This window comes from Crotalus tigris, unplaced genomic scaffold (genome assembly GCF_016545835.1).
Source record: "Crotalus tigris isolate CLP2741 ecotype Arizona unplaced genomic scaffold, ASM1654583v1 scf7180000017644.4837335, whole genome shotgun sequence".
Classification (NCBI taxonomy): Eukaryota; Metazoa; Chordata; class Lepidosauria; order Squamata; family Viperidae; genus Crotalus; species Crotalus tigris.
The window spans coordinates 4,477,945-4,501,285 of NW_024096536.1; the positions used below are offsets into that span (position 1 = coordinate 4,477,945).

At 36.4% G+C, this 23,341-nt stretch overlaps 1 protein-coding gene across 1 annotated transcript in view; it reads left to right on the plus strand.

The window, feature by feature from the left end:
- GRIN2B (glutamate ionotropic receptor NMDA type subunit 2B) overlaps positions 1-23,341 on the plus strand; it is a 309,216-nt gene that overhangs the window by 281,426 nt on the left and 4,449 nt on the right. Inside the window, exons 10-12 of the mRNA XM_039335649.1 lie at positions 7,819-7,979; positions 9,605-9,792; positions 20,766-21,004. Coding sequence (XP_039191583.1) covers positions 7,819-7,979; positions 9,605-9,792; positions 20,766-21,004 — 588 coding nt within the window. The remainder of the gene's footprint in view (positions 1-7,818; positions 7,980-9,604; positions 9,793-20,765; positions 21,005-23,341) is intronic.

The window sequence follows — 23,341 nt, forward strand, 5'->3', positions numbered from 1 at the left end:
TAATTTTCTTAACCTCTTTCTCTTGCATGAAATGAGATCAATTTCAGTTTCATTTTAGTATGGTCAAATACCAGCATAAAAACCAGAATCAAACAAACAACAATATCATGAAGGAAATAACAATTTTTCTTTGTATGGGTGTGTGGTATTCTAATATGCTATTAATATTAAGCTAAAATATTTAAAACTTGATCTAAGAATAATCTAAAAACTCAGAATAAAATTATGATGTTTAAAATTATGATTATATGCCTAGCTAAAAGTAAATGGCAGGAGTTTAAAAACACCATACTCCACTGATATTACTAAAAATCTAAATTGAGTGTTAGATTTAGTTCAAAAGGTCATAATAGGATTCTTTTATTCCACCACTGGATGTTTCTATTTCAGTCAATGAATCCTGCAAGCTGAGAATGTCAATACACACCTAATTTTAATATAGTAGCATTATGGCAGAATTTAGAAACATCCAAGGAAATGGGGTACAATTGGAATCTGATCAATTCCACATGGCATGCAGAAAGGGATAAAGAGAAAACATGACTTGCTTTTTCGTATCTAATATGAAGTACAAAGAGGAAACTTGTATATCTCCCACTAGGTTATGGGTTTATGTGTTTCAGCCACAGAGCTGATTCACATGCTAAATGATGCATGATGTGATGGAATGTGCACCTGGAAAAGCAGTGGGGAGAGTTTTGGCAACACAGAGCTTTCCCAGAGAGGAGCCCAGATTAAGAGACTGCACAGTCCTGAGCAGGATAGGGGATAGAGCAGTGGTTCTCAACCTGTGGGTTGGGACCCCATTTGGGGTCGAACGACCATTTCACGGGGGTCACCAAACAAGGCTGTCCGCCATTTTTTTCCCCTTTTCTTTGGCCACGCCCCTAGCACCCGGTGATGTATAAGTGGTTGGGGGTCACCATAACATGGGGAACTGTATTATGGGGTCGCGGCATTAGAAAGGTTGAGAACCACTGGGATAGAGGAAGAGATTCAGCATAGCCACACCCTAGATTCTTTCAGGATATACTATATCCAGTAGGTTATAAAGTTATAGCTTTAGTTGGCAAGATTCTGTCCATTAGGTTTAAGCAAATAAAGGACTGGACTCAACTGGATCTTGCTGTGTCATCTTTGGACTTAGGCCTAACACACACATATTGTTGGGCAAATTAAGTATATGTCGTTTGTGTCCAGTTGTTGATTCCCATAATTATTTCTAGGAATTTAAATATGTGGAAAAATGTTTTGAACAATGACCACTCAAACTGCTGCTTTTCTTAATTACATATTCATTGCACAGAAAACAGGTTTTTGTTTCTGTAAATAACATACAATGCATACAAGTATTAATGTTATGTCTAGATGTATTTGGTGACACTTAACTCAGACAGTCATGTATAATTGTTTGGTTGGGTGTTTTTTAATGCATTTTTAATATTGTATGTGCTCTTGGTATTGGGCAACCTTATAGATTTGATAAATTTATTGTGACATAGTAGATTTCATTACCAGAGGGTTTTGGAGATATTTTAAATAATTTATGTGATAGACTTAAAACTGAATTCTGGTTGAATAGAATTTGAGTCTAGGAAACTGTTCGTGTGAACTATTAGCCAACTTTTTAATCTTTAGGCAATACTGTTCTTGTGAAGCGATAGCACAGTTTAATTAAAATTGGATGCAAGCTCCTGTTCTGATTAGAAATTCAGCATTATCATAGAATTTGGCTGCAGCCTGAATTCTTAAAAATTCTGGTTAATGCAGAGAATGCATATATAGTGATCTCCTTGGCAAATTATTGAAGCTATTTTGTAATTTTTACTTTCAGTAAACATGTATGAACTTGTGGAAGGTTCATTTATCAATGTGATTTTTGATAATAAGGCCAACTTCCTTTAATCTTGGTATTTTGAATTTTCATTTAATTTTAAAAATAACTGATTAATTATTTCTGTTCTTATCCTCAATCCAATTGTCATGAGATTGTCAGGGTCACATGATATACTGCATTATTAATTTTGGACATTAGAACAGCCAGTTTAAAATTCAAAATGTTGGTTTTAACTATGGGAGTACTTTTTTAAAAAAAGGATTCTCCCTGGGGGCTGTAAAGAGACATTCCAGCTTGGAATCAGTTTGGGAGACAAAACATTTGAGGTCAAACTTTTAGGTCTATATCTGCCATTTCCCAAGAGAAGGCACACAGTCTGGTGAGATTTTTGTAATCTAGGTGATCAGCAATAAAATATCTACTTGGGCCTATTCATGAGTGGTTCTCGTTGCTTTCACCTGACAAGATTCAGATCCATATAAATAGTTTTGTCATACATAAAATCTAAGGGGAAATGGGTGGAGAGAGAAAATAGGAAACAGATTAAAGAAAAAATGGAGGTATGGATTCCATTGAAATATTAAAGTGAATCAAGGAGAATAACAAGTACAACAGAAGATTATTTATTCTGCTTATAGATAATCAAACCATAAAAGTGGCTTTGTGAACAATAATAATATGTCTCATTACCACCATAAAGGTGTTCTACTGGGGGAGCAAGTGTGTCTGTGTAAAGCATTAATTGCTACTTTTATTGATTTCAGGTGACTTTTACCTGATCATGCATAACCTTTCATAAATACCTTTCATGAATTGAGCTGACTCTTATTCTACTATACATTATATTATAATATATACTAAACTGCAGTTTTCCAAAAATAATTCATTTTTGGATTTCCATTAATTGGTTCAATTCAACAGGATTACCAATACTTTACACAGTCCTAATTTCTCTGGGCTGTCTAAAGCATATTAAATTTCCTAGTATTAGATGCTCAAAATATTTAATTGACATCTCTAGTCTCAAAAGCAGAAATGAGGTTCTTATACTATATAAAGAATAGATTTTGTTGTGAACATAAAGGATTTCTTTTTTTTTTTTATTAAAGAGTTTTATAAATTTTACAAAAAATAAGAAACAATACAAAAACAAAAAACAACATATACATAAAGGATTTCTTTAGATTCTTTCTTTATTCCTTAGGTCCCATCGGTTCGTAAATGCAGTTGGGCATCAATTACCTTCAGTGTTACAAACATAAAGTTTGTGAAGAGTTAGTGTGTACACTCAAGCTTACAGTCAAAGATATTTGAGTTTGGGCATCATATGCATTTCTGCATTTTATTTTCATTAGACTACAGAGCTGGATCTGAGATTTGGTAAATGGGACTAATTGCAGGCTGCAAATTATAATAACTAATATAGCTATTACTCTCCCAGCTAATGTTCTTGCTAATTTGCTAAAGCATTATTGCTTCCCCCCCCCCCAAGAATTTGATTCTACAGTTCCCTTTAGAGTAACTGCATGTATTGGTTCAAGATAGGATAGGATAGGATAAACCTTTATTTTCATTATTTTATATACACAATAGCACACATTAAAATGAAATTCCAATGCTCTGCTCTCAAAAGAAGGAATACCATCCACTGAACAATGTCACTATCCAATGTTACCATTATTATATATGGAGTTTTACCTTACTTTGAGCTATTTCTAATATAACTCTTGAGTACTGGAGATAAGGGACTTACTCTGTACTACTTTATATAGTAATGAAATGTACCAGGATATTCTACAGTAGGTGATTCTGATCTCTTCCATTGCCCCTAGCACTGCATTTCCAAGTTTTACTGATCTTACACTGATTTATAGACTCACCATAACATTTGCTTTTAGTGTAGTTTTGTTCCTTTAGAAAGATGCTACGATGTATACTATAAACTTTTTTTCTCTGGCAAGACACACACACACACACACACACACACACACAGCTTGATTTTACTTGTATTAGAGATTTAAAGGAAGCATGATTCAATTCAAATTTGTGATTTGAGGGCAAATTGATTCACACTGCTTTGAGATGCAAGATGAGATTCATAAAAAGTATTTGTCCATAGCCTATAATCAGGAAACATCAGAGTGCCTGCAGCTGTTACATTTTTTGACAGAATGGAATGGAGGGAGCTGAGATGGTAGACTCTTAGAGAATGGTAGCTCTGTCTAGTTCCAGCTGGATTTCTTCAAGACTTTTGCCATAATACTGTAACTATTCCTTTTTTGTTTTAATGGGATGGCTCAATCAAAGCTATGTTGAACTGATGCACTCCTTTGAAGATTTGCACAACCTAATATTTTTATTGAATTATTTCCAATGCAAAAACTGAGTTATCTACTGATGCATATTTTAGTAGAAAAGGATTATTTATTCTGACAGCAGAAGGGATTGATGTAATCACCAAAACAGTATCTTTTTGTATGAAAGTCCATATACTTGAATCTATTTTAGAAAGTTCTAATTTTAGCAATACAGATACAGACCACATGTTCTGCAGCAGAAATGGTTGGTTCATATATATGTTGTTACAAACATTTACCATTTCAATGCACTAGAAGCTTTTTGTGTGCTTATTGCCTTGGCCCATCATTCTTTTATTTTACATAATATTGTCTGGTTTCACTGCTAAGCAAATTTCAGTTCTTGCATTATTTGCTTGATACTACATTGGCAAAAAGTGCTACTAAGCCATGCAAAGTATTTCTGCAGTACTGAACAACTTTTCCATTTACTTAACAATCTGGCATAATTCTACCTTTTAATATTACTTTTGTGGCTCCTGGCTCAGAGCTCAATTAGGTATTTTTTCATGCCATCTTCCATATCAGTATAAGATAATATTTATAGCTCAGGACTGAACTGAGTGGTCCTTGATGCTCCTGGAGCTTGGTGGTTTTCTTGCAGACATTTTATGACCAAAGTAGGTAACAGCATCAGTGTTAGAAGGGAGTGGGGTTTACTCTTATTTTTATATTCTAGCAGCAACACTGACAGGGCAAGCCACTAGTATATAAAAGTAAGAGCAAACCCCACTCCTTCTAGCACTAATGAACAAGAAAATTGTAAGAGAACACCTACTCACTCTAGATGAGTTCAAATCACCAGGATCAGGTGAATTACACCCCAGGATTCTGAAGAAGCTTGCAGATGTGATCTCAGAACATTGAACCATATATTTCAAAAATCCCGGAGCACCGGGAACTACCAGAGGACTGGAAAAAGACTGATGTGGTTGCCATCTTCAAAAAAGGAAAACAAAATGGATCCAGGAATCTACAGACGTATCAGCCTGACATCAATACCTGGGAAGATTCTGAAAAAGATAATCAAGCAATGAATTCAGTGGTGGGATTCAGCCTGTTCGCATCACTTCAGCAGAACCGGTAGCTAATTTTTTGTTGCCCAAGCCCAGAATGGACTTCCAGAAGCAGCATCCACACAGAGAACCAGTTGTTCACATATTTGAATCCCACCACTGAATGAATTTGCAAACACCTAGAGGCAAATAAAGTCATAATTAGAAGCCAACATGAGTTTGTCAAAAACAGATCATGCCAGACAAATCTTATTGCATTCTCTGACAAAGTGACCAAATTAGTGGACTAGCAAAATGTTGTGGATATAATTTACTTGAACTTCAGTAAGGCATTTGATAAAGTAGACCACAATTTACTACTTGGTTAGACAGGATCACCATCAGATGGATTCGTAACTGGCTGATCAACTGCACTCAACGTGTAATCCTTAATGGAACATGGAGAGGAGTAGCAGTGGGTACCCCAAGACTATATGTTAGGCCCAGTACTCCTCAATATCTTCATAAATCATTTAGGTGAGGGGATAGAAAGAGAAGCCATCAAATTTACAGGCAATACCAACCTTCAGGAATAGCCAACACTTCAGAAGAAGGATCAAAATACAGAAGGATCTTAAAAGACTTGAAAACTGAACCTTATCTAACAAAATGAAATTCAGTGGTGACAAAAATAAGATTCTACACTTAGGCAAGAAAAAAAATCAAATGCACAAGTATAGAATAGATAACGTCCGGCTCAATAGTAGTAACTGCGAGAGGGATCTTGGAGCTCCAGTGGACAATCATTTAAGGAGAAACTTCCTGACAGTTAGAACAATTAATCAGTGGAACAACCTGCCTGCAGAAGTTGTGAATGCTCCAACACTGGAAGTCTTTAAGAAGAGATTGGACAGCCATTTGTCTGAAATGTTATAGGGTTTCCTGCCTGAGCAGGGGGTTGGACTAGATGACTAGATTGTTGTTGTTGTTGTTGTTGTTGTTGTTGTTGTTATTATTATTATTATATATGAGCCAACAGTGTGATGCAGCTGCCAAAAAAGCCAACACAGGCTGCATCAACAGAAGGATAGAATCAAGATCACATGAAGTGTTAATATCATTTTAAAATGCCACACTTGGAATATCCAGTTTTCTAAAGGATGTATTTGTCAGGGGCAGAAAGAACATTGGAATACAAGGTGAACCATGTTGGATAAGGATAAAAATCTAGTACTGTATTTCTTGACTCCCATCTCAGCAGGGTTGGCTCACTGATTCTGCAGCTTTTTTGGGATTTGAAAACAATAACCATACCAGTATGAGTACTTAAGGCTTTATTCCAAGGCAATATAAGCAAGTAATATAATCACATGATATGATACAATATTCAGAGAGTATATAGGAATACTGAAGAATATGATATAACCTAAAGCAGAAACCAATTAACTCAGCACTTGTTATTTGTATCCTGGCACATACAGTATTTACTCATTTTTAAGAGACTTAACCAAGCATATAGAATTTACAAGTAACAGCAGACTTGAGTCCATATTCACAATATTGAAAACAAAATTGAGTTCTGGCTATGTTCAAAGGATCAGCATAGACTTGTAATGTTGCATTAGCCCAAGGATGGTGATCTTAAAGAATCTAAAGGCCAAGGAAGTCATTAAAGCCTAAAGGAATATTACCTTGTCACCCCAAGAGAACTTTTATAGGCAGAGAGTTAACGAAAGATTAAATTGATTGGTTGAATATATTATATTGAATATGGCAATGCAACACTCGACCATTACCAGCATTCTCTCCATCTAGGAATGAAGGAAGTTTCAACACTGTATATTATCTGTAATAGCACCCAGATCACCGAATGTGCAAAGCCACCTGATTTGATTTGCTGCTTTGAAACAAGTCTGGGCTATGATTAGTGTGTCAAGATGGTTCAATTGAAGCTTTCTTGAATCAAAGCACTGTTTTACCCTACCCTAATAATTTGCCATAAATATTTTACTGTTTGAACATTATTTTGTCTGTCAGTTTTAAACCAAATACACTGCTAATGGAGTATCTTTTATGTGTTTGCAAGTGCAGCTGATTTATTTTAATCATTTTTATGCTAAAGTGCAATATTGCTTTTTTAATTTAGAAACTTGTCTCTTTGCAGAACATTAAAATTCAATGAATTTTGCATGCAATAGATACATTTCTGCTGCAATTTATTATTATTATTATTATGCAGAGGAAATCAACTGCATCAGTTTATACCATCTGCATTATATTATTACTCAAATGATATAAATTGATGAAAACTTACATGATGATACTATCAATAAATGATGTCAATCCTCAAAATGCATTATTCTGATTCAGTTGACATCTATGTAGCAGACAACCCCTCTTCATTTAATTCCACTAAAATGATACTTTATTCTATAAACCTCAGCAGCAAAGACTTCAAAGAGAGTCACCATCTCATGTTATGAACTGATAACTTCTAATATTAATGTTTCTTAAATTCTTGGAATCTAATCCATTCTCAAATAAATTACTAAAACTCTTTCTTTCTTCCTTCCTTCCTTCCTTCCTTCCTCCCTCCCTCCCTCCCTTCCTTCCTTCCTTCTTTCCATAGTTCCAAAATCCAAATGCTTTCTCACCACCTTTCCGCTTTGGAACAGTTCCCAATGGCAGCACAGAGAGGAATATTCGCAACAATTATGAACTGATGCATGCCTATATGGTAAAGTTTAACCAAAAATCGGTGCAAGATGCTTTATCGTCACTGAAGACAGGGTGAGACTGCTGCCTTCCAAATTTAGCATAAATAATAATGTTGACTATATAAATCTATCTCTTCAGGTATCTCAGGTTCTTCAAAATATTCCTTCTACCAAAATATTGCATATATTCCATTGCACACCATTGCCTAGAGGAGATATGAGGAAATTTTGAAGCATAAATATTTATATCTATTTAAGTGAAATGCAGTAAGGAGATCAGTAGTATGAAACAATGAACGCACATTGGAATGAAGACAAAATAAGGAAGTAGCGAGGAATTGGGCAGGCATATTTAGCCTTATGTACATACTGTATATGCACATGGGAAAAATCCCAGCAGGAAGAGGCAGCTACAGAGAGAAATAGACTTTCCAACAGTCTGTTAAAGAATTCAGTGGCAGACTACCAGAAGCACCATTCCCCACTCTGCTAGCACTCCACAGCAGTCCACCAAGCAGTTATTTGACAAACTGCCAGGAAGAGGGGGCTGGGATGAAATAAAGACCAAAAGCAGAGCCAGGTTTTTGGCCCAGTTAAGAGTTCTATGCTGTTTATAGTCATGAGTTGCCTACTGGGATAAACACAAAAACTTTATGGAAATATGGAAATAATAAGAACAAAATGTGAACTGAGCCAGTCAAATGGTTCAACAACTTGTCAAAATATAGCTAGTATTAAATAATGCCATATCAAACATTCCCCTTTAATCTGTGCCCCATAAACATTCATGAACTTTGTGGGCACATTAAAAGCAGACATCAGGGTAACAGCATGAGAGCCGCTCTCCCAAGAAGATTGAACACTGGATGAGGCAAAGAGAAATTAGTGTCCCACGAGTGCATGTGGGGTTTGTTTTAAAGTAAGAGATGGAAAAAGAAAGAAAAACGGGAAAAGATGCAGTAGGTCTTTCCCTGCTCTCTACGTATTTTTCAAGAAATTTACGCTCTAGGAAAGTACCAGAATAAAATGTGTGTTTTCAGGGATTAAAGGCTCTCAAAAATATAAACAGAATGATTTGCTCCATCTTTATTATGAACATAGATTTGGTGACAGAAGCTGTCTGTCTATAAATATTCAAGATCACTTCCATCTTCATGATGACATTACTTGGGCAATATAAAGCTTACCTTCCTACCCTTAAATTGAGATATAACATGATCTCCATCCACTTGTCATATTTAAAGATGCTCATGGGATTCTTCACAGGAGCAGGGGTCCTGGCCAAATCTAATTTGAGTAATTACATTTTGCTTAACACTATCTCTCCAGCTGTTTGATTGGGAAATGGTATGCTTTACTACTTTAATCACTGTGTACTTTTCCTAGGCATGTTGCCGAATTATTGCTACATGGTTTTCATAGTTAAGGAAGGGTATGTTATAGTGAATGAAAATGCTTTCAGGTTTGAGTTATGGAGGGAAGTGAAAGATGTTTTCTTTCTTGGGTTCTGAAGATATCTTTAAAGACTGGAAGATGCTGGAAATGTGCATTGATCCCATGAGTACTCAAATTTCAGTTGTGTATAAATATTTGTATTACCTGGATTCATTCTTTCTCACAATTGATTTCTAAACAGTGGTTTAATTTTATACACTTTTCTGTTATTTTTTCCTTTTTTGGGTTTTTGACATTCTATAGGAAACTGGATGCTTTTATTTATGATGCTGCTGTGCTAAACTATATGGCTGGCAGAGATGAAGGCTGCAAGCTAGTGACAATTGGCAGTGGAAAGGTCTTTGCTTCTACTGGCTACGGCATTGCCATCCAGAAGAATTCTGGCTGGAAGCGGCAAGTGGATCTTGCAATTTTACAGCTTTTTGGCGATGGTGAGTAATTTGGATAATGAAGAAAAAAGGTATTTTTACTAAGAGGGAGTAATATTATTTCATTAAACCCTCCAGTGTTTTAACTTAATAGAGAATACTCTTTCAAAGACTCTGGCCCAATGCATCATACTGAATGTTTAGTTTTATAGCCATTTATTTATTTGAGAGATTTACAGTTCAACATTTCAGTGGCAATTACCAAAGTGGCTTGTAGTCATAAACATCATTAGGAGGAGTTTTAGTAATCTCAAAGACACAAAAGCTATACTTTCTAAGTTTGTATGCCAATGTCATCAAAAGAAATTAGGAGGTAGGATGAAATAAAATAAATAAATATATTTTGTAACTATGAATACAGAATTAAGACATTAAAAAGCAAACATGCTATTTATGTCAAAGACAGTCAAATCATTTTGGCATATTTGACAGGAACTCCAACAAGTATTCCCAGCCTTTGCAGTACATAAATATCCATCATGTAATTCCTTTTTGGGTGAACAATGATATGCAAAGCACAGAAAAGATGTAAGAAGCAGTAAGCATAGAACAGCATCAGCAAGCTTGAAGTAATGCTGGATTTTGATTGTACTGACGGAACACCAACAAAATGTGTCTATGGAGATTCTCACTCATCTAGGTCATAGTTATCCCAAATGTGCATTTTAATAATAATAATAGAGTTGGAAGGGACCTTGGAGGTCTTCTAGTCCTGCTCAGGCAGGAAACCCTATACCATTTCAGACAAATGGTTGTCCAGTCTCTTCTTAAAAACTTCCAGTGTTGGAGCATGTGAATTGTTTTAACTGTCAGGAAATTTCTTTTTAGTTCTAGGTTGCTTCTCTCTTCGATTAGTTTCCATCCGTTGTTTCAGGTGCTTTGGAGAATAGCTTGACTCCCTCTTTTTTGTGGCAACCCCTGAGATATTGGAACACTGCTATCATGTCACCCTTCATCCTTCTCTTCATTAAACTAGACATACCCAATTCCAGCAACCGTTCCTTATATGTTTTAGCCTCCAGTTCCCTAATAATCTTTGTTGCTTTTCTCTGTACTTTTTCTAGAGTCTCAACATCTTTTTTACATTGTGGTGACCAAAACTGGATGCAGTATTCCAAGTGTTGCCTTACCAGGACGTTATAAAGTGGTATTACCACTTCACGTGATCTTGATTTTATCCCTCCTTTAATGCAGCTTAGCATTGTGTTAGCTTTTTTGGCAGCTACAGCACATTGCTGGCTCATATTTAAGTGATTGTCCACTAGGACTCCGAGATCCCTCTCACAGTTACTACTATTGAACAAGGTACCATGTATACTGTACCTGTACCTCACTTTTGTCACCACTGAATTTCATTTTGTTAAATAGTGCCCAATGTTCAAGTCTGTCAAGATCCTTCTGTACCTTAAGCCTGTCTTCTGGAGTGTTGGCTATTCCTGCCACCTTGGTGTCATCTGCAAATTTGATGAGTTCTCCATCTATCCCCTCTTCTAAATCATTGATGAAGATGTTGAAGAGCACTGGGCCCAGAGCAGAGCCCTGGGGCACCCCATCACATGCTTCCCTCCATGTAGATGCAGTTCGATCAGTCAGCCAGCTATGAATCCATCTGGTGGTGATGCTGTCTAATTCACATTTTGCTATCTTATCAAATAGTTGGTTGTGGTCTACTTTATCAAATTCCTTACTGAAGTCCAAGTAAATTATATCCACAGCATTCCCCTGGTCCACTAATTTTGTCACTTGGTCAAAGAATGCAATAAGATTTGTCTGGCATGATCTGTTTTTGACAAACCCATGTTGGCTTTTAGTAATGATTTTGTTTGTCTCTATGTGTTCACTGATTCGTTGCTTGATTATCTTTTCCAGAATCTTCCCAGGTATCGAAGTCAGGCTGATAGGCCTGTAGTTTCCTGGATCTATTTTTCCCCTTTTTTGAAGATGGGAACTACATCAGCTCTATTCCAGTCCTTTGATAGTTTCCCAGTGCTCCAGGATCTTTGAAAAATATAGTTCAGTGGTTCTGAGATTACATCTGCCAATTCTTTCAGAACCTTGGGGTGTAATCCATCTGGTCCTAATGATTTGAACTTGTCTAGGATGGACAGGTGCTCACTTTCCATTTTCTTTCCTATCTTAACTTGTGTTTCTAATCTTTTTTCTATGGTTCTGTTTTTGATAGGTTGGACTGTTTTTTTTTTCCTTTTGTGTAAAGACGGATGCAAAAAACAAGTTAAGTAGTTCTGCTTTCTCCCTGTTGCTTGTCATCTTCTTGTTACTTTCTTCCACTAATGGACAATCATTTTCTTCACTTTTTTCTTGTTTTTTACATGTTGAAAGAAGCTTTTTTTGACTTTTGTTGACAGCCTTAGTTCATTTTGAGGCTTAGCTTTCCTCACCTCATCTTTGCAGGCTTGGGCTATTTGCTGATATTCTATCTTAGTTATGTGTCCCTCTATCCACTTTTTATACTTGTCCTTTTTTTATTTCAATTTATCAGAGAGTTCTTTATGCAGCCATGCTGGTTTCTTTTGAGAGCTGTTATTTTTCTTCTTTGTTGTATTGTGCTAGACTGAGCTTTTATAATCTCACTTTTAAAAATTTCCCAAGCTTCTTGGGTTGTTTTCCCCTTGAGGATTCTCATCCATGGAATCCTTCCAAAGCTCTCTAAGTTTATTGAAATTAGCTCTCTTAAAGTCCAAGACTCTAGTTTGACTATATTCTATTGCTTGTGCCTGCAAAATGTTAACTTGCAAAAATGCATGATCACTCCCCCCCCCCCAGGTTCCTGGGGCTTCAACATCTATCATTTCATCTTTGTTAGTGAGAATTAAGTATAATATGATCCCCTAGTTCCCTTCTTTACTTTTTGGGAGACAAAGTTCTCTGCTAAGTTTGTTAGGAATCTGTTTGATCTTCCACTTGGTACAGAGTTTGTCTCCCAGTTGATGTCATGATAATTAAAGTCCCCCATTACTATTGTGATATGCTTCCTACATACCTTAGTTAATTGATTTTTTCATGAGGCAACTGGAGTTTGTTGTTGTTGATTGAAGAGGTTTTGCTTCTCATCCAAGAAGTTTCTTCAGCTCTGATTGGATGGTGGAGAATGGGAGGATTTATATTCCTTGCAGACATTCTCCCCCAGTCAGAGCTGTAGAAGCTTCTTGGATGAAAAGCAAAATGTCTTCAAAAAAAGGAAAGGAAGTCCAGTTGCCTCATGAAAAAGCATCTTTGAGATAACCAACAAAATGTGCAATAACCTACTGGTATAATGTCTTTATAATCAGAAGGACTACAATATGTTGCACGTGGTGTAGATATAAATAAAATTAGTCAGCTATTAAAGTTCATGATTTCTGCCACATCTGTCTTCCCAATTGCCAATTAATCCCAATAAATTTTAAAACAAATCCTCAGTTCCTCCAGTTTTTCCTCTCAGTCGGCAGTTTGAAAATGTTTTCAGCCTGGCATTATCCAGGTACTTGGGTTTTGGAAATTGATGAATAAGAATCTTCAGTCAAACTTTGCTTAACCAGAATTGGCCAATAACTAAATACAGACTGCTTATCAAAGAGCCCTTTCACTGCTTCAAACCTGCCAAGTATATATACGAGTATATTACCATAGGGCTTTGTGTACTGTATGAGTTAAATTAGTTTGCAGCTGTCCCCACCCCCCATCCCCATCCTTCAGCCTTTGTATCTGGCAACATATATTTGTGTGCATGTATCTTTGTTTGTAAAATATTTTCCTGAAAGGCTTCTATAGAGGCAGTTGCAAGGGAGAGTTGATTTCTTAATGTATATGGAAGTGCAATGAGAAATTTAAGTGTAAATCTCTTGATAGTATCACATCAAATTTATGGGTACACTGTGCTTCCCAGCAAATCCTGAGTGTTATAAACTAGCATGCTAGCAAAACTGCATTTGAAGGTTTTTTTCCTGAGCTGGGTCAGATGAAATTGAGCTGGGAAACATAGGCCACAGCATGCAGTAACTCCAAGAGAAACACCAATGTTTTTAAATACTTGATGCATTTAATTGGAATGAGAGATTTTAAATACTTGATGCATTTAATTGGAATGAGAGATTAATTAGAACGAGAGATTTATCTGAAGCAGGTGAGGAAAAGAAACTTTGTCTTTGACATAGGATAAGGAATACATTTCTAAGTGTTTAGTATGCATCATCGCTGCTTTGAATCAATGTCATCCAAATAACAAAGGTGTGTTAGAAGGAGTGGGGAAAACATGGGGGGGGGGAGAATAGAAATTGTTAAGTCTCTAGTTGTCTGGTTTACACCTAGAGTTGTCCATGAGGATTATATGTATTTAAAATAGATAGACAACCTGGTGGAACCCAATTTAATTAACTCTTTATTCAATTTGTATAGAAAATGGTTACTTTATAAACATTATTTGTTTCACTTTAGATTATATAAATGATCAATTTTAACAGGGCTTATTATTTATAATATAATGCATATAACACAATATTTATAGTTATACAGTTGAATATGGTTGAACATAGGGCCTTGATACATTGTGCAGATGTATTTCCAACTTGGAAAGTAATAGTGTCACATGGGCATATGTGGTGTGCCCAAAGTTGCCTGGACCATTGCATTTTATACCAGTTGAAGCTTCTGAATACCCAAATACTCAAATAATTTGGGTATAAGAAACAAGATGAGGGAGGACCAGTTACTTGGAGATGACAATTTATCCATAGAAAATGCTACTGATATAAGCCAAAGAGCACAAGTTAATAATTACTCCTGTAGCAACCATAGTCCATTATTCACCATCATCTACTGTATAATAAAGATTTATGGAAAGATACCAGTAGATCCAGTGAGAAATATAGTTTGGGCTGTAGCAAAGGAACCAGAAAGCAAAAAAACTTAAAACAAGACAAACTATAGGCAATAATAAAGCAGGAAGGAAGTATACCTGTAAATAGTGTCCAACAAATGGCCGAAATGTCATAAAAATAGAAAATATAATTATATGGCTAAAATGTGCAAAAGTACAAAAAATTTAAAAATAGCATGAATCTAAAGAAGATGATTTCTTCATAGGCTTAATCAATAACAATAAATCAGCTATATAACTATTATTGTTGCAGATGTCAGTCTAGCAGTTGATTATGACTACAAAAAAATGACTTATATCCAATAACCATATCTGCAATCGTATAAGAATCCAGTAGACACAATGAATGGTTTGAATTCATTTTGAAATGAAAAAAATATAATGTATTGTGTAAAAACAGTATTATTAAATCCATGAAGCACCATAATGGTCTTAAAAATATCTAGCAATTTACAAGTCGTTAACTGTTTCGCTATAATCAATATAATGTAAAATTATTACAGAAAAAATCCTCCATGGATAATGAAGATACATTTTAGGAACTGAACTGAGCATAAAGTTGCATTTTATAATACTGTAACACTTCCAAGAATTCATCACATTACTCTTACATACACATACAATGCACAATATACCAGCAGTATTGAAAACAAAACCAAAAGCAGAACTGAATCGAAAATAATTATTTGCCATAATGAAGAATAAACTTCAAAATAAGTGGGCTTATTAAATGATTATTGTTTTCAAGAAACATGGATTTTGAGAATTTGCCTGGACTCAAAAGAATTAAAGTAGTATACTCAAAGAAAATAAAGTGAGAGCCAGTTTGGTGTAGTGGTTAAGATTTCAGGATAGAAACTAGGAGACTTCTAGTCCTATCTTAATTACAAAACCATCTGGGTGACTTTGAACTAGTCACCTTCTCTCAGCCCTAGGAAGGAGACAACCTTGTCAAGAATCTTCAAGAGTCAGACTTGATTGAAACAAACAAACAAATAAAAACAAAGAGAGCATTGTGACATTCTGATAGAAGAAATAGGGGTAGAAAGATATTTTCTAAATTGAATAAATAATCTCAGTTTTTATACATACCCAGATACATAGGTGAATTTAAATGTAATATATATACAGTCAATACATCTTAAATGCATCTCCTTTGGGTTAAATTCTGCTCTTGAAATCCTCTATCATACCTTACAAAATTGATGATAGGTATTTAAGCAACAGTGCTATACGCGAATTACATTCTTGTATGGATCACCATAGAAGAACACAATTACCAGTTAAAACTGGTACTAGGAAAAGTCAGGTCCTTAAATATTAAACATATTTATTAATTAAATTTCTATGCCACCCATCCCACTAATACAGCGACTTTGGGTGGCCTACAATATCATAAAAGTTAATGTGTTAAAACAATTAAAATTAGAATAAAAAATTAGAAGTTAAGAACCAAGATAATGGGCAGCTTAGGTATGAGAATCTTCTCTACCCTGTCAGCTATCCCTAACATAGTTGGGGCCCCAGATCAAGTGGCAGAGCCAGGTTTTTAGGCTCTTCTGAAAGTCCAGGAATGTGGTGGTGGATCTCACCTCTGATGGGAGAAAAATCCAGAAGATGGAGACCACAGTAGAAAATGCTCTTGTTCTGGACCTGACCAGCTAAAGTCACCATCCTGGAGGCTCTTACCAACCAGGAGGGCAAGGATCTAATAAACAAGTAGTTGCACTAACAGCCCCGAGGACCCTGTATACTTCCTCAAGTCTAACAGGGTCAAACTGCTACCAAATAACTGGCTAAGCATGCTTCTTGGACATCTTCAATGAACCTGCTCCACAGCTGGAATCTAATTGAGAATAAATTCAAGAAATTTTATCCATCAAATTCCTCTGCATGGCCCTATAAATGTTTGTTCAAGCCCTCCTTCCTGAGGAGGGACCAGGTGACATTAAACAGGACCAAAATGCAACACTCGGCAGATGCAATAAATGTAAAGAAATAGTGATGTTTCACCACTTTTATTGCAATGAGGTAGGCCTTAATTAGCAACTCTAATCTGTGGTCAGTAGGATTCATTCTTTGTCTCCCTTCAGCAGCACTCTACCTATTTCTTGGCTCTTTTCAACACCCTCAACACCTCCATGAATCATGAGGAGTGTTGGAGGGTGATGGGTCAAGAAGGTGATGGGCATTATCCTCTCCAGGGTTCCAGCTACCTTCTGATTCCAGGCTGCAGCCAGAGCCTCCACAAGACCATCAGTCACTCAGGGCACACCATTTGAATAGGCTGGAGGGGGGGCAGTGTTGGAAAAATCTCAAGGACATTGAAAATTGAACAAAAGCAAATCTTGAAGAAATACAGTATTTGAGAGATGTTACTAAAAAAACAATTAAACCAGACCTTTTTCCGAAAAAAAGGAAGAGCAGTTGCAGATGTATCAAAACTGACATGCCAAAACAAAGTTCAGAGGATCATGAGAATGGTAAATTATGTCTCAAAATATATTCCCAGTGTAGTTATCCATACCATAAATTTGAGGTCATTACTTTGCAAAGATGCCATCTGGCACTGGACTGATAAGGAATTAAAGTATATAAAGAATACCTGCACCTATTATACAGTTTTATAATCCTTTTTTAAAGAGCAAAACAGGTGCTATTATACAAGTTACTATTAAAGAAGCTGAAGACACTAACAGAACAGAACAGAATATAGCTGAAAGGGACCTTGGAGGTCTTCTAGTCCAGCCCCCTGCTCAAGTAGGAGAACCTATACCATCTCAGACAGATGAATGTCCATTCTCCTCTTTAAAATCTCCATTGATGGAGCACCCACAATCTCTGGGGATAAGCTGTTCCACTGGTTGATTGTCCTCCCTGTCAGGAAGTTTCTCCTTAATTCCTGGTTGCTTTTCTCTTTGATTAGTTTCCAACCACTGTTTCTTGTCCTACCCTGTGGTGCTCTGGTGAATAACCTGGTCCCCTCTGCCTTGTGGCAGCCCCTCAAATACTGGAACACTACTATCATGACTCCCCTATTTCTTCTTTTCTTTAGACTAGCCAAACCCAAGTTCCATATCCGTTCTTCATATGTTGTGATCTCCAGGCCTTTGATCATTTTAGTAGTTCTTCTCTGAATTTTTTCCAAACTTTCAACATCTTTTTTGTGATATGGTGCCCAAAACTGGCTGCAGTATTCCAGGTGTGGTCTTACTAGGGTTTTATAAAGTGGTACTAATACCTCGCGTGATCTTGATTCTATGCCTGATATGCAATACTGAACAGTATTGAATGTTGCATGACCAAGTTATTTTATTTAGAAGGAAGGGGAATATGAGGAAGGTTGTTATTTATTATCTTAAACCTACCCATATAATAGATAATAATAATAAGTTCCCTGAAATGGGCTTTTTTCTGGGTAAGAGTTGAGTCCAAGCTGATATATATATATATATATATATATATATATATATATATATATATGTATGTATGTATGTATGTATGTATGTATGTATGTATGTATGTATGTATTTATGTATGTATGTATGTTTGTGTGTGTGTGTGTGTGTGTGTGTGTGTGTAGGTCTTTGGTTGTTTGGGTTTTCTTCCGCGTAAAATTGGAAGTGTCTTGGCGACGTTTTGACTTTGTCGAAACGTCGCCAAGACACTTCCAATTTTACGCGGGAGAAAACCCGAACAACCAAAGACCTACATACAAACACCCGCAAAAACCTCACCCGCAAAAACCTCAGAAAACATATATATATATGTAAATATATATATATATATACCTTGAATGAACACCCTGTCAGCCCAGATATGGGAGAAAGAAATCTTCTTTCTTTTCTTTTCTTTTGCCTGTATCAGCTCAATCTAGAGCCATCCACAAGCAGCAGTCACTAACTACGACATCATTTTACATTCAGCCCAGATATGGGAGAAAGAAATCTTCTTTCTTTTCTTTTCTTTTGCCTGTATCAGCTCAATCTAGAGCCATCCACAAGCAGCAGTCACTAACTGCGACATCATTTTACATTTTACATCATTTTCTTTCTCCCATATCTGGGCTGACAGGGTGTTCATTCAAGGTAAAAATCTCCTCCCCCTGTCTCTCTCCTGGTAGCTAACAAAGTGGGAGAGAACCCGTGGCTTAGAGGTTATAACATCTGCCTAACATGCAGATAGCCCAGGTTCGAATCTCAGAAGAGTAAGTTTGGCTGATGAGGGTTAAAGGAACCCGAAATAGCTATACCATTCTCTCTTTATTCTTTGTTAGCAAAACCTAAAAACCTATATATATATATATATATATATATATATATATATATATATATATATATATATATATATATATATATTGTCAAAATAATGATCACCAAGAGAATATCTATCAAAAATAGAATTTAATCCACCAAGCTTTCGTCAAATACATTTGACATCGTCAGGGTTAAAAGGCAAACGCCGGGGGAAGTCTTATATACAGTTGTTTAATGCCTGTTTCCGGCTCCTGGAGCGTGTCATCGGCCCCAGCTGATCGAGTTGAGTCTCAAGCACACGCCCCACATCAGCACCTATCCTCTTTCCATTGCTAATTTGCATTCTGTCATACGTTACTCCATTAGCTGTTTCAGGGTTGGTCCGGTTGGGGGTCAGGATCTTTTCTCCTCCCCTGCTCATAACTCCCCCACCATCCCACACACGGCTTCCCTTAGGGAGCGGGGGTGGGCAATTATTTAAATTGCTTCCAATATCCCTGCAAGCCCCAAGACCACTTTGATCTTGTTTATCTATCCCTCGGGGTTGTAACGCAGGCTCATAGTCACAGCCCATGCTATTCCTCCTCCCCTCCTCCTTCCCGTGAGTTCTCCTGAATAATCTACTGTTCATTTCCATGCTCTCTCCCTTGCACACACTCAGGATGTTTTCTGCCACTGTCCCATTGTCAGTGCCTTGTTGTTCCGTCCATTGTCGGTAAGCACCATTCCCACTCATCCCCAATTCTCCATTCTCACTCCGTACGGGGCTCTTCCCCTTTAATTGCAGTCGCTGTTTCACTGCGCAGCTTTGTGTTGAGAATGTCAGAGGGGGTGCCTTCCTCTGCTCGACTGCGACCGGGTTGTCATAATGTGCCTGGTAGTATCCTCAGGGGGGGATTCATCCTCGTTCTCATCGTCCTCGTTAGACTTTATTATATTCCGTTTTCCCTCCGGTTCTTCAAAACGGAATATAATAAAGTCTAACAGGCATTAAACAACTGTATATAAGACTTCCCCCGGTGTTTGCCTTTTAACCCTGATGATATCAAATGTATTTGACGAAAGCTTGGTGGATTAAATTCTATTTTTGATAGATATTCTCTTGGTGATCATTATTTTGACAATATGAATATTCCCAAGAGTCGCATTTTTGTTTTTAATCATATATATATATATATATATATATATATATATATATATATATATATATATATATATATATTACACCTTCTGCCCCTTTACAAATGAGTACAAGTGCCAGTCTTATCCAGCAGGTTGCAGATTCAGCTGTGACCTCACAAATATGAATCTTTGATCACCTTTAGTAATGTGTTCACAAATAATAGCAATAGCACTTAGACTTATATACCGCTTCACAGTGCTTTACAGCCCTCTCTAAGCAATTTACAGAGTCAGCATATTGCCCCCAACAATCTGAGTCCTCATTTTACTGACCTTGGAAGGATGGAAGACTGAGTCAATCTTGAGCCAGTGAGACTCGAATTTCCAAACTGTAGGCAGCCAGCAGTCAGCAGAAGTAGCCTGCAGTATTTGGCAAGTCACCCTAAGCCTCCTCAGTTCATGGGAAACTGGGAATAATCTCAGAAAAGAAGCTTTGTGAGTCACAGGGATGAAGATTGCAAAGCATATTTGTCATTAAGAATGCTTTAAAATACCAAATAAAATCAGAAAAATAGAAATAGAAATATAGAAATAGAAAAATATAAATCTCTATTATTCTGATTCTCTCTCTCTCTCTCTCTCTCTCTCTCTCACACACACACACACACACACACATATACAAATGGATTTCATGTTTCATTTTTTTCCCAACTCTTTTGTAGGGGAGATGGAGGAACTAGAAGCTCTCTGGCTCACTGGGATTTGTCACAATGAGAAGAATGAGGTGATGAGTAGTCAGCTGGATATTGACAACATGGCAGGAGTCTTCTATATGTTGGGAGCAGCCATGGCCCTCAGCCTCATCACCTTCATCTGTGAACATCTCTTTTATTGGCAATTTCGCCATTGCTTCATGGGGGTCTGTTCTGGCAAGCCTGGTGTTGTCTTCTCCATTAGCAGGGTGAGTGTATTTAATCTAATACAGGGATTACAATACAGTGGTGTACTTAGCCCAATATAAAACTGAGGGTTACTTTTCACTATTGAACATGCATTTGAAATTGGATAGAGCTGGATCAAAGAATTTGATCTAGAAAGGAAGTATTTTTTTTAAAAAAAACAATTGCCCCTATAATTACTCCTTGTGAATTTAAGAGCATCCTTCTTTTGTCACATTCAAAATCATGGTTTGATAACTTATGAATGGCCAATGGGGAGGCTGCATGTGGTCCTTGGCCATAGGTTGCACATCCCTTGCCTAAAAAAGAGAGATATCTTGAATCCCTTATGCTTCTGAGTATAACTGAAAGGATTCTTCTCCTCTTTAGCAGAATCTTTCATTCCTGCAAAGGTAATAATCAGGAAAATTAAATACAAATCACCTTACTTTTAAACAATTTTAATAGCATTTTTTTCTCAAGGATAATGAAAATGTAATGTAATGGAAAATGTGGTTGACCACTATGAGATACAAAATGCTGGACTAGATATACCATTACCTTAATACTACATAGCTCTTCTAGTGTTCATTAAAATTAAATATTCTTGTAAATGCTTTCACATTATAAATTAGTTGAAGCTTCATCAATAATTTTGAAATAATATTTTAACCCTAAACTATTAAGTTGTAAATTCATTCAGCTTTAAAGTATATCTTGGTAGCCAAGGCTTTGATTATAAAATTGTTAAGCTAATTCAAAATACTTTAAAATATCATATTATGTAACCAGAAAAGTCAAATTCAGATACTGAACAAAAGATGGCAATGAATTTTGCTTGAGAAAGATATGTTATACACAGTGTGTATGTTCTGTTTTCTTTATCACAATTGCTGGGGAAGGACTAGAGCAAGTATGACTTTGTAGGTCACAAGCTGTGATCCAAATGAATAACAAAGACTGGGCTGTGCAGAGGGAGAGGAGACTGTGCCAAGTGAACTAATACATTGTACTTGGCTTGACAGTTTCTAATTCCTGAGTGAACAAATCTCAGGACGGTGCCCAAGAACATCTACAAAGTGTAAGGTTGGCCTCATTTAGGATATTATAAGTAAGAAGGAGCACCTTGAATCAGAATTAGAAGCTAATGCTAGTTAAAACCATAGATCAATTACTAGTCCCGTCATCCAATAAATTTATGAGACAATGGAATTGAAAGTATCTTGAGCTTCAGAGTAATCTTTTAGTGCATTTTAGTAGTAATATTTTGGGAGAGTTAATAAGATAATAGTAGGCAGTGACCTAATAGGCTTCATAATTCAGAAAAAAATGAAATATATCACAGGTAAATTAAGAACAACATTCCTGGCAAGAATAACAACATAGATATTGGAAATAAACATACGGTTTAAGGTAAGTTTTGAGCAGAATGTTTTAAACAAACAGATTAGTTAATGTGACCAAAAGAAAAATAAATGGTCAGACTCACTGCAATGTAACTTTTACCCAATGTCAGTCTTTCCTGCTTGGGGAAGGTAGTTGGAAGGGTGACAGAGATTCAGCTCTACAAAATCATGGAAGAAACAGATTATCTAGATCTTGTTGAATCAGAATTCATGGCTGATCATGAGACCAAATAGCAATGTTCATTCTATAGACAGTCTTGGTTGAGAAATGAATTGGGATACTAATATCTTCTAGTTCTCGTGGATCTCTCAACAGAATTAAATACTCTCAACCATGGTATTTTTCAGGCTATCTGCAAGGATTTGAAGTTGAAGGCATCTTTTACAAAAAATTTACTTTTACTCAAGTGGGCAGTTCTGATTCATAGTCACAGGTGAAGAGCGGTCAGGTTGGTTGCTTGGGTGCTCTCGTATGGTATGAGAGCATTTGAGCTCAGTTTCCTCTCCAACATTATTTAACATCTATGTGAAATTTTTGAGAGAAGTAATCTAATAGTGCTAACCAATACAAAATAAATCTATTAAGGTCTTAAACTGATGCCTGAATGCTGTAACAAACTGGATAAGATGAAACAAACTCAAATTAATTCCTGCCAAATAGAATTACTGCTGGTCAATTGACATTGTGACTATCCAATAATATCAGCCCTTGATAGGGTTGCACTACCCTGGAGATAATCTGTGATTTGGTTCCTGCTACAGCAACAGCTAGAAATTGTGTCCAGGGGAATCTTTGGCTGGTGTACTAAGTATGTATGTATGTATCTATGTATGTGTTTATCAAATTAATATAGCAGTCTATCTCACAAAACATGACTCTGGACAGCATATAATCATCATCACAATAACAAAAATAAAACACACAAGCTTGAATAAAAAATAAACCCCTATACT